Raw genomic sequence first — 11,976 nt, 5'->3', positions numbered from 1 at the left:
ACTGCCACGCATGTGGCATGAAATAACACCACCTGGCATTTTTTACACTAAAATTGCCATAAAAAATAAAAACTGAAACTTGCCATCCAAACAGAAAGTTGTCATGCTTCACAACTAGAATTGCCATACTCGGATAACTAAACTTGCCATAAAAAATCGTCAGGATGAAATTGCTTCGTGTCATACATATGGCACTTATCAGTGTCCTAGATAATAGAGTGGTGCTACGTCTACGAAAAGGTTTTTATTTCAAATAAAAACGAAAAAAAGGAAAATAATTTATTTATTTTTGAGCCAAAGGGTTTCCCCCGTTCCATGCAATTTTTTGAAACCAAAACAGAGATCACAACGCCGAGGCAAAGCCAAGGTAGGTAGCCAGTAAGCAGCAAGGCAACATCCAGATCAAATAAACGTTTTTCTTAATCTTATTATTACAGGCCCAGTGACGAAAACTGACAAAGAGAAACTGCACCACGAAGCGTGCACGTAGGGAGGGACGCACAGCTCTAGTGGAATTTGCAGGTTGAGACACCGTTCCTGAAAGCTGCGGGCAGGATGTCTGGTGTAATGTGAGGGCACCCACCCTTGACGCGCAGATCAATGGGACCTGTGCAGCGCCCGAGGGCCGACAAGGACGACAGCAGCGGGCAGTCGGCGATGCTCACGTCCCTGAGCAGAGGGAACGCAACTTTCGGCATGTCATTGTCATTCCACGCCACCAGTTCCTTCATGTCGTCCAGCACGATCTTCTTAAGCTTGGGGAACGCGCCGCCACCGCAGAAGCCGCCGTCGATCCTCGCAACAACACAAAGCTCCTTGATTTCGAGAAGCTCAAGGCACGGGAGCTGGCCCAGGGCCGGAAGGGCCTTGAGCTTCCTGCAGTTCTTGAGGTACAGGCGCGTCAGCTTCTCCAGTCCGCTGAGCCAGGTAGGCGACGTCTCCCCGGAATACCTCTCGATACGAAGTTCATGGAGGTAGTGGTGGGGCTGGAGACCTTGGAGGACGGCCACCGCGGGCGCGGGGTCAGCAGCAGCAGAGCTTCGGGCGACAGGTTCTCCGTGGCGCGCATCCGGGGCTCCCCATTGAAGCTTCAGGACCTTGACGGAACACTTGTTGTCAAGCCGAGCCTGCTTGGCTTCCTCTTTGCTCGAGACGGCGTCCAGGCCCTTTATGCTCAGCGTCTTCCCAAGAGACTTCATCCCGGCCAGCTCCCACAGGCTGTGCCCTTCCTTCTCCGACGCCCTCATCACCTGGAACTCGATCGACTCTCGAAGTTTAACCAGCCTTCCTATGCCACTTATGTTGGTGATGCACTCTCTCTTTTTCCCTTTGTCCTCGTCCTGGCCCACACTCAGTGTCTGAAGAAACAATAGCTTGGTGACTTGATCACCGAGATCACTGCTGACGGTGCTAGGAAGGCCTAGGTACCTCACATGTTTCAGCTTGCCAATACTCGCTGGAAGTTCAGTTATGCCTGTCTCTGTTAGATCCAGTACTCTCACACCCTTGAATTGTTGGAGTATATCTTTGTCAATGGCAACGATACCATCATCATCATCACCATCATCCTTTAGGACTATCAAGGTCCGCAGATTGCCGAGTCCTATGGAGTACTCATTCAGCTGATCAAGGCAGCCGCTGGTAACTGACAAGTGGCGAACCCTTGGAGGGATGCTAGTAGTCTTGTCTCCGGTGCTCGCACGAGAGATGCTTATGCAATTCTTGGAAGAGGCATCACGTATCATCCGATGAATGTGCTCGTGAATCACGTAACGATTATGTTTGTCTCCTCCGCCCTTGCTCTGTTCTAACTCAAACAAGGAGCGGTCCACCAGCTCTTGGAAATAGCCTGTGGCAACGTCTTCCATGCTGCTCATCCCATTTTCAACCTGAGGATGATGGGCCTTCTCCTCGACGAAACCAAGAGCCATCCACATCTTGGTCAGCTTCTCAGGCTCAAACCTCCAACCCTCTGGGAATATGCTGCAGAACGCGAAGCAACGCTGGAGGTGCGGTGGCAGATGGTCATAGCTGGCGAGATGGCTTACTAACACGCCGGCGATGTGGCATTCCATGTTTTCCAAGATGCCGCCGCGTCGCTCGCGCCGGCAGCTTGCGTTTCGTGCCTTCAACTTCTCGCCGATCTCTATGGCCGCCGAAGGGGACCCCTTGAGCTTGAGCACGTCGCTTTTGAGCATCCCCTGGATGCCGCTGGTACCATCGGCGCTGAGATTTGCGGTGTCGTTTAGCAGAAGCATCATCTCTTCAGGTTTGATCCCATTCAGGAAGATGGTTTCTTCTGCGCCCAGTTTCGTCGAACAAATCCTGGATCGCGTCGTCATTACGATGCGACTCCCGACGCCCACGAAATCAGTGAAGCAGCGCAGCGCATTTCTTCTCTGGCTCTCGTTGATGTCCTTTTCGTCGCTCCATACATCATCCAGCACAAGCAGGCACCTCTGGGATGCCAGTTGTGCCTTGAGCTTGTCCTGAAGGCTAGAAATGTTCATCTCCTGGACTGATTTTTCGCCGACGGCCGACTTCCAAATCTCTGCCAGAAGGTCAAACTGAGCATTCTTGCCGTAGGCAGGCACCCATATGGGCCGATCAAACTTGCCTCGGACATGGCGGTACGCCTGGCGAGCAAGCTCGGTCTTCCCCATCCCGCCATGGCCTATGAGGGAGATAACTTTCTTGTCCTTGCAGTTGCCGTCCCCGAGCATGGAGACTAGCTGCTCATACTCCACGCCGTACCCGAAGAAGAGCTTCTTTTCCCTTACTGGCTCCGGGCCCAAGGGTGCTCTGCAGAGTGGAGAAAGTACAGCACGCCGAGTGGCAGGATTCTCGCAGAGCTCTCGCATCCTCTCACGAAGCTCCCCTAGGTTCTTGAGCACTTCCTTGAGCTGATTCATTGACGGACCACTGGTGTTGGTGGTGAAAATCCACCAAGAATATGCGGATTTCCTGCCACTGGTGTTGGTGGTGAAAATCCACCAAGAATATGCGGATTTCCTGCCACTGCTGCTAGCACTGCCACCACCACCGCCGGAGCGCTTCTTAAGGTTTTTAGCTGCCTCGGCCTCAAGGATATGCGACTCGAACAAGTCCAGGATCTCCTCCGCGTCATGGATGGCATCCTTGAGACTCCACAGACGGTTGACCCAGGTCCTGTCGTTGACGGAGCCCCCCATAGTAGCTGGATCCAGGAAGTCCTTGATGTCCCCCAGATCTTGCGCCAGTTTCAGCAGCTTCTTCCTCATGCCCCTTGGCAGCTTGTACTTGCTGGAAGCGCACGATCGCGCGACCTCCATGAGCTTGGTTATGTGCGGCGAGACGAACCATCCCACCACCGCAAGTGCAACAGCCACTTCCGGCCCCATGGCGACGATCGACGAACGCCGGCCCGCAGCCTAGCAGTTGGCACCTCACCTCTGCCAATTACTGCGTAATTATAAAATTAATTAATGATGGGGATTGGGGAAACGACAACATCTAGGAGCCGAGCCATGGAGCTGCTGCCTGTGCAGCGCTAAGAAGAGGATGAATGAACGATACAAGTTACTAGTAGTGGTACCTGAGGTTCAGAAGAACATGATGCAGATCTGAAACGATGCTAGCCACTCCTAACACGTATCAATGGATGACGATCTGACGAAGCCAGCCATATCCCCCCGGCGACCGATCACCACAACCCAGCAAGCTCAAATACTGCATGCTACACGTTCAATGGAAGGTGATGTGCAATCGAGATCTCATCCTGTTCAACCTAATGGAGAGAGAGAGAGAAGAGTGAGAACGGATGGAATGAGGAGGCGATCCATGCATGCACAAGGACTAATCAAAGTCGTCGAGTCAACCGTTGGACAGCTCGTTTTAAGGTTTATATTTGTAGAAAAGAAATGATTAGTGGCTGTAGGAGACGCGCCTGCGGTTGGTGGGTCCAGAAGAGACAAAACTCAAGGAGCAGGCCGGCACCGGTGCCTGTCGGCGACTAGCCAAGTATAAATACTAGTACTACTTCGTACTATCAGGAAGAGTGAGTTAATTGCACATAAGTATCACAACTGGAACATCACATGCACATTGGTAACACGATTGCTAATTTTTGCGTGTCAGTACCAACATTGGTTCAGGTTTTTGCAAAAAAGGCTAAAAGGTTGATTTATACGTATTGACGGTATCTCCGACAGCTCGGCCCCACCCGTCAGGTGCCACGCTGGCCAATCGGCGCGTGCCCGCGCGCTGACTAGGACGAGCCGCTCTCCAATCCGGTCCGGTCGCACCGGTTCGTCCCCCACTGCACCATTCTCCTCCCCTCCTCCTCGACTCGTTCCCTCCGTCGCCGCCGCCCGCGTCCCGACTGCCGGCCGCCGCCCTGCCCTGCCGCCGCCATGGTTTTGGAGGACGAAAGCAGCGACGAGCAGTCTAGCCTCCTGTACATGTAGTCTTCCTCTTCCTCCTCCACTGACGGGCTCAACCAGGTCAGTACAATGAGTTTAGGGTTAGGGTTTTAGATTTGGGATTTCTTGATTTGGTTGATTTCGGTAAGTTTTGATTTGGCCATTGTCTTTGTGCGAGCTTCTGCAGGTCCCATTCAGCCTTGAAGATCCAGATTACAAGGGGCTTGAGCTGGATGTGATGTCTGATGAAGCTATGTACCTAGGGTAGGGTCATGGACCTGTCCAAACTACCCTCCCCAAGGACATCTCCAGAAGAAACCACCCGTCAATCGACTCAGAAGTATTCCACTCGACGGACTCGAAGACACTCGACCATGAAGCCAACCACTCGACTGCTAGGAGATCTAAAGTCACTCTGCACACAAACGGTCGGTCATTAAGTAGCCTTTATGGTCATCATAGCACTTTATGTGGGACGTTACCAGTAACTCCCGATCTTAATGTACTTTAAACCCTACATAACTGAGGGCCGGAGGGGTTTGACGAACTCTATATAAGCCACCCCCTCCTCAGTGTAAAGGGTTCGCACCCCTGTAACCCATATACGCATAATCCAGTCGACCGCCTCCGGGCTCCGAGACGTAGGGCTGTTACTTCCTCCGAGAAGGGCCTGAACTCGTAAATCTCTTGCGTAACAACTACTCCATAGCTAGGATCTTGCCTCTCCATTCCTATCCCCCTACATTACTGTCAGACTTAGAACCGCGACAGTTGGCGCCCACCTTGGGGCAGGTGTCTTAGCAACTTATTGGAGAAGCTGCGATTGTTCCGATCTCCTTCATCATGGTTTCAGGCAGAGTTTTGGTTGAGGGCCGCGAGATCCGTCTCGGCGCGCTCATGTTCATCGCCGACGACTCCGCTTGGCTTCAGGAGGCTCCGCTCGACATCGACGCGCTCCCCGTCCGCGGGGCGACGCACTTTCGCGCGTGCGTCCGCGGCGTCCTCCTGCGGCAACCGTCGACCCATCGGTCGACTCCTGTGTCGTCCTCCCTCCCTGTCTCCTGCCGGCGCAAGTGCTCCGGTCGGTCGAGGCTTCAGCGGTGGGTGAGGCACGCGGTGGCTCGTAAGTCGGCCACCTCCCAAGTCACGGCGATCGAGCCCGGCGAATCTCTCTACGGCCTGTTCGACTGGCTCCGTAGAGACTAAATCCGAAAGCGACAGCAGTGATCCAGCGGTGGAGGTTCTGATGGTCAATGGACCATGCAGTCCTCCCGGCTTTCCCCGCACCGACGGAGGCGACGGCGGAGGCGATCCGGCACATGCTCACGAAGAGTATCACCCCGAACCTCTCACTTCGCTGCAGAGGGAAGAACTTCGCCGCCGGAACATGGATGCGCTGCACACTCCTATCATTGGAGAAACCCCCGAGGCTCGTGCCTTAGAGGACGCACGCTTGGCCAACTTGGCTGAGCGCACTTGACTGGAGAACCTCCAGCGAGCACTCGACGAGCGTGCGCGGCAACGGGTTCCAGAATCCAGTCGACGTCAACTCTTTCCACCACCGACTCAGGTATATCAAACTCCGATTCAGAATCTAGCAGCTGCAGCCCGTATAGCAGAGTCGATTCAGCCTTCCCAGTCAGAGGCTGGCAGAGGCTTGTTTCAGATCAGAGCATTACTCCAGGCAGCAGGAAATCAAAATTCAGCTGTATCGTAGTCGCGGAATAGGATTCACAGAGATCCTTCGCTGCAAATACAGTCCAGTCGGCCCATAGCCCAAGATCGCCCCCGAGGCATGAGGGACGTGGAGACCGACGTGATCAGTACAAGAACCGTGAGAAGTATGATGACCGACTTGATCGTGATGATCGACGTCGAGTGCCCACCCCTCCCCCAAGGGGTGGATCGTACGCGCCTCGGCAGCAGGATGACAGACGCCATCACAGTGTTGGGCGAAGGATTCCAGTCGACCCCAGGGAACCAGGCTTTGATGCGAGATCCATTATCGTTCAAGGTTTGGTCGACAGGAACAGAGCTCACCAAGAAGGTCATGACAGAGATGTACCCACCAGCAGTAGAGTACACGTTTCAGGACTAGAGTGTTTCAGCAGAGCCATCATGGCCGCGGTGATTCCTCCCAACTTCAGGTTGGCGACTGGAGTCAACAAGTTCATTGGTGAGTCCAAGCCTGATACTTGGCTTGAGGACTACCGAGTGGCTGTTCAGATTGACGGCGGCAACGACGAGGTGGCCATGAAACACCTGCCTCTTATGTTGGAGGGCTCGGCCAGAGCATGGTTGAATCAGTTAGCACCCAGCAGCATTTACACTTGGGAAGATCTTGCCCGAGTGTTCGTCAGAACATTTGAAGGAACTTGCAAGCGACCAGCAGGGTTGACAGAGCTGCAATCTTGTGTGCAGAAGTCGAATGAAACTCTGAGGGATTACATCCAGAGATGGATCACGTTGCATCACACGGTAGAGAATGTATCTGATCACCAGGCAGTCTGTGCCTTCAAGGAAGGCATTAAATACAGAGAGCTAAACCTGAAATTCGGTCAAACCGGAGACATGTCTCTGAGTCGAATGATGGAGATTGCCACCAAGTATGCAAATGGTGAAGAAGAGGATCGGCTCCGGAGTGGCAAGCATAAGTCAGTCGCCCACGAAACCGGAGGAGGGAACTCCAGTCGGAAGCAAAAGCGGAAAGCTGAGCCAGCTGCTCCTGGAGAAGCCTTGGCCGTGACTCAAGGAAAGTTTAAAGGAAAGCCCAAAGGGTCTTGGGACCCTAAGAAGGTGAAGGACGAGGAAGGTAATGACGTGATGGATTTGCCGTGCCACGTCCACACGAAGAAAGATGAGGAGGGTAAATTCATTATCCGAAACATACCACTCGACAGTGTCGGCTCTTGATCCAGCAATTCCAGGGGAAACATCCCAAAGATAAGGAAAAGGAGTCGGACAAAGTTGAAGGCAAAGAAGATAGTGATGATGGATATCCCCAGGTCAATTCCACCCTGATGATTTTTGCTGATGTTGAAAGCAAAAGTCGATTGAAAGTTATCAACCGAGAGGTGAATATGGTTGCTCCGGTGACACCCAGTTATCTGAAATGGTCTCAAACTGCCATCACATTCGACCAGTTGATCATCTGACACACATAGCCACCCCTGGGAGGCAAGCTTTGGTGGTCGACCCAGTCGTCGAAGGCACTCGACTGACTAAAGTTTTGATGGATGGTGGCAGTGGCCTGAATACTCTGTATGCAGAGACATTGAAAGGGATGGGCATTCCGATGTCCAAACTCAGTACCAGCAACATGAGTTTCCATGGAGTCATTCCTGGAAAGAAGGCTGATTCACTCGGCCAAATTGCTCTTGATGTGGTTTTCGGTGATTCCAAGAATTACCGCAAAGAAAAGTTAAAATTTGAAGTTGTGGATTTCCAGAGTGCTTATCACGCTATTTTGGGCAGGCCAGCTTATGCCCGCTTCATGGCTCGACCATGCTATGTGTACCTCAAATTGAAGATGCCTGGTCCCAAAGGTGTGATCACTTTTACTGGCGATCAGAAGAAGGCGGAAGAGTGCTTTCAGAAAGGCTCAAAGATCGCCGATGCTCAGATGGCAGTGGTAGAGCTACAAGAATACCAAAAAACTGCAGATCCAAGTGATTTGTTGCGAGCCAAGAAGCCTGCTACGGAATCAGCATTTCAGTCGTCCGGTGAGACAAAGCCGATTCACATTCACCCGACCGACCCCAGTGCTGCTCCGACTCATATCTCTACAACACTCGACTCCAAATAGGAAGAAGTGCTCATCCAGTTCCTCCGTGAGAACTGGGACATCTTCGCATGAAAGCCTTCTGACATGCCGGGTGTTCCCAGGGGGCTGGCTGAGCACCGTCTACGAGTCGACTCAAAAGTGAAACCTGTCAAGGAACATCTTCGACGGTCCGCCGTCCAGAAGAGAAAGGCCATTGGCGAGGAAGTGGCTCGGCTCTTAGCAGCAGAGTTTATCCGAGAGATTTACCACTCCGAGTGGCTCACCAATGTTGTCATGGTCCCCAAGAAGGACAAGTCACTTCACATGTGCATTGACTTCAAACATATCAATCGAGCCTGCCCGAAAGATCATTTTCCTCTCCCCCGCATCGACCAAATAGTTGACTCGACCGCGGGATGTGAGCGGCTGTCTTTTTTAGGTGCCTATTCCGGTTACCATCAGATCCGTCTGTATGGACCCGACGAGATCAAAACAGCTTTCATCACTCCATTTGGGTGCTTCTGTTATGTCACCATGCCATTCGGCCTCAAAAATGCCGGAGCCACGTTCATGAGGATGATTCAGAAGTGTTTGCTCACTCAAATCAGTCGGAATGTGGAAGCATACATGGATGATATTGTGGTCAAGTCATGGAAAGGTTCCGACCTGCTGACTGACCTTGCTGAAACATTTGCCAACCTCAGGAGGTATGATATCAAGCTTAACCCATCAAAGTGCACATTCGGAGTTCCTGGTGGAAAGTTACTTGGTTTTCTCGTTTCCGAACGAGGAATCGACGCCAACCCAGAAAAAGTTGGTACTATACTCTGAATGAAACGTCCTGTACGTGTGCACGATGTCCAGAAGCTTACTGGTTGCTCGGCCGCTTTAAGTCGATTCATCTCTCGTCTCGGTGAAAAGGCATTGCCTCTTTACCGACTGATGAAGAAGTCAGACAAGTTCGAGTGGACTCCTGAAGCTGATGCAGCGTTTGCAGAGCTAAAAGCCCTGCTTTCCACCCAGCCGGTGCTTGCTGCCCCGATCAGCAAAGAGCCTTTGCTGCTTTACATTGCAGCCATGGGATAAGTCGTCAGTACAGTACTTACGGTCGAGTGGGAAGAAGAAGGAAAAGCCTTTAAAGTTCAGCGCCCAGTATATTATCTTTCTGAAGTTTTGACCCCATCAAAGCAAAGATACCCTCATTATCAGAAGCTTGTATATGGGATTTATATGACCACGAAGAAGGTTGCTCATTACTTCTCTGACCATTCCATTACAGTCGTCAGTGATGCCCCATTGTCAGAGATTCTGCACAACAGAGATGCAACTGGTCGAGTGGCAAAATGGGCGATTGAACTCCTTCCCCTAGATATCAAGTTTGAGGCAAAGAAAGCCATCAAGTCCCAAGCAATAGCAGATTTCATCGCCGAGTGGATGGAACAGCAACTGCCGACTCAAGTTCACTCGGAGCACTGGACCATGTTCTTTGATGGATCTAAGATGCTGAATGGTTCCGGTGCTGGGGTAGTGTTGGTTTCCCCCCGAGGAGATAAGCTCAGATATGTGCTCCAGATCCACTTTGATTCCTCCAATAATGAAGCAAAATACAAAGCACTTTTGTATGGGTTGCATATGGCCATTTCACTCAGCGTCCGTCGCCTCATGGTCTATGGCGACTCAGATTTGGTGGTTAATCAAGTGATGAAGGAGTGGGACGTCGGAAGTCCGGCTATGACTGATTACTGCAATGCAGTGAGAAAGGTAGAGAAGAAATTCGAGGGGTTAGAGCTACATCATATACCCTGACTGAAAAATCAAGCGGCTGATGATTTAGCAAAAATAGGTTCCAAGAGAGAAGCCATTCCCAGCAATGTGTTTTTGGAACACATCCACACACCATCAGTTCAAGAGGATCCTTTCACCGAAGAAGCCCCACAGCCAAAAAGTGTCACGGATCCGACTGAAGTTGAGGTCCCAGCTGTGGTCGACCTGATCATGGAAGTTTTGGTCATCACTCCCGACTGGACGGTGCCGTACATCGCGTATATCCTAAGGAAAGAGCTCCCAGAGAATGAAGAAGAGGCTCGACAGATCGTCCGTCGATCCAAAGCCTTTACAGTGATAAAGGGACAGTTGTACAGGGAAAGCGCGACTGGAGTCGGTCAGAAATGTATAACACCAGAAGAAGGTCAGATAATTCTTGATGATATCCACTCGGGGACCTGTGGTCATCATGTGTCCTCTCGGACCATTGTGGATAAAGCATACCGGGCGGGGTTTTACTGGCCAAGAGCTAATGAAATGGTGAAAGAGTTAGTCGACAAGTGTGAAGGAAGTCAGTTCTATTCCAATATGTCACACAAGCCCGCCTCAGCCTTGAAGACCATTCCACTCGTCTGGCCCTTCGCTGTTTGGGGGTTGGATATGGTTGGACCACTGAGAACTGGCAGGAGCGGCTTCACTCACTTGCTAGTGGCAGTCGACAAGTTTACTAAATGGATTGAAGCTAAACCTATCAAGAATCTCGATGCTTGCACTGCTATCAGTTTTGTCAGAGAGTTGATATTCAGATATGGAGTTCCCCATAGCATCATCACTGATAATGGGTCGAACTTCGATTCCGACAAGTTCAAAGCCTTTTGCGCCTCTCAAGGCACACGAGTCGACTACGCTTCGGTCGCTCATCCCCAGTCGAATGGACAAGCGGAACGAGCAAACGGTCTAATTCTCAAAGGACTGAAACCCCGACTGATGCGCGATCTCAAGCACACAGTAGGCGCATGGGTCGACGGACTTCCTTCAGTTCTTTGGGGATTAAGGAGCACCCCTAATCGGTCAACTGGATGAACTCCATTCTTTCTGGTCTATGGAGCTGAAGCAGTTCTGCCGAGTGACTTGCTTCACAATGCACCCCGAGTCGAGCTCTACTCTGAAGATGAAGCAGAACAAGCCCGGCAGGATGCAGTCGACCTCCTAGAAGAGGAAAGAGAGATGGCCTTGATCCACTCGACTATCTATCAGCAAGACTTGCGTCGATTCCATGCCAGAAATGTGAAGAGTCGAGCCTTCCAAGAAGGAGATTTGGTCCTCCGAGTGGATCAACAGAAGCCACACAAGCCCGCTCCTACTTGGGAAGGCCCCTTCATCGTCACCAAAGTTCTCCACAATGGAGCGTACCGTCTTTACAACATCAATCGCCAGATTGATAAGCCGCGAGCTTGGAATGGGGAGCTGCTCCGCCCCTTTTATACTTAAGTACTCACTCGGATGAGATGTAATAAAAAGTACCTCTGTAGATTGTTTATCAAAGACAAGAGTGTTATAATTTTCCAAGTGATTGTTGTTGCTTTTGTTTGAATCCCCCAGTGGGTGGCTTAGCTGCGAATCTGTTTTCGCCTAAGTTTGTAAAAAAAAATCCCACCGAGTGACGAGCAAGCCTCTCACTCGGGGGCTTAGATGCGAATCCGTTTCGCCTAAGTATTTGAAAATACTACCAAGTGATGAGCAAGCCTCTCACTCGGGGGCTTAGATGCGAATTTGTTTTGCCTAAGTATTTAAAAAAATCCTACCAAGTGGAGAGCAAACCTCCCACTCGGGGGCTTAGCTGTAGTCCAGTACTCGCCTAAGTATTTAAAAATCCTACCGAGTGGAGAGCAAACCTCCCACTCGGGGGCTTAGCTGCAGTCCAGTACTCGCCTAAGTATTTAAAAAAATCCTACCGAGTGGAGAGCAAACCTCCCACTCGGGGGCTTAGCTGCAGTCCAGTACTCGCCTAAGTATTTAAAAAAATCCTACCGAGTGGAGAGCAAACCT

At 51.4% G+C, this 11,976-nt stretch overlaps 1 protein-coding gene across 2 annotated transcripts; it reads right to left on the bottom strand.

Moving 5' to 3' along the window:
• Positions 1-357: 357 nt before the first annotated feature.
• On the bottom strand, positions 358-3,786 carry LOC119361820 (putative disease resistance protein RGA3). Of its 2 annotated transcripts, none has more exons than XM_037626964.1 (2): positions 3,575-3,786; positions 358-3,441 (listed from the first exon to the last, which is right to left on the bottom strand). In XM_037626964.1, the coding sequence occupies exon 2, from the start codon at positions 3,378-3,380 to the stop codon at positions 507-509; it is 2,874 nt and encodes a 957-aa protein (XP_037482861.1). In that variant the 5' UTR covers positions 3,381-3,441; positions 3,575-3,786; the 3' UTR covers positions 358-506. The 2 variants fall into 2 exon arrangements, with proteins under 2 accessions (XP_037482861.1, XP_037482860.1); XM_037626963.1 differs by having other exon boundaries at positions 358-3,431.
• Between the last annotated feature and the right edge of the window lie 8,190 nt (positions 3,787-11,976).

This window comes from Triticum dicoccoides, chromosome 2B (assembly GCF_002162155.2).
Source record: "Triticum dicoccoides isolate Atlit2015 ecotype Zavitan chromosome 2B, WEW_v2.0, whole genome shotgun sequence".
Classification (NCBI taxonomy): Eukaryota; Viridiplantae; Streptophyta; class Magnoliopsida; order Poales; family Poaceae; genus Triticum; species Triticum dicoccoides.
This window is presented reverse-complemented; position numbering and strand designations above follow the sequence as displayed.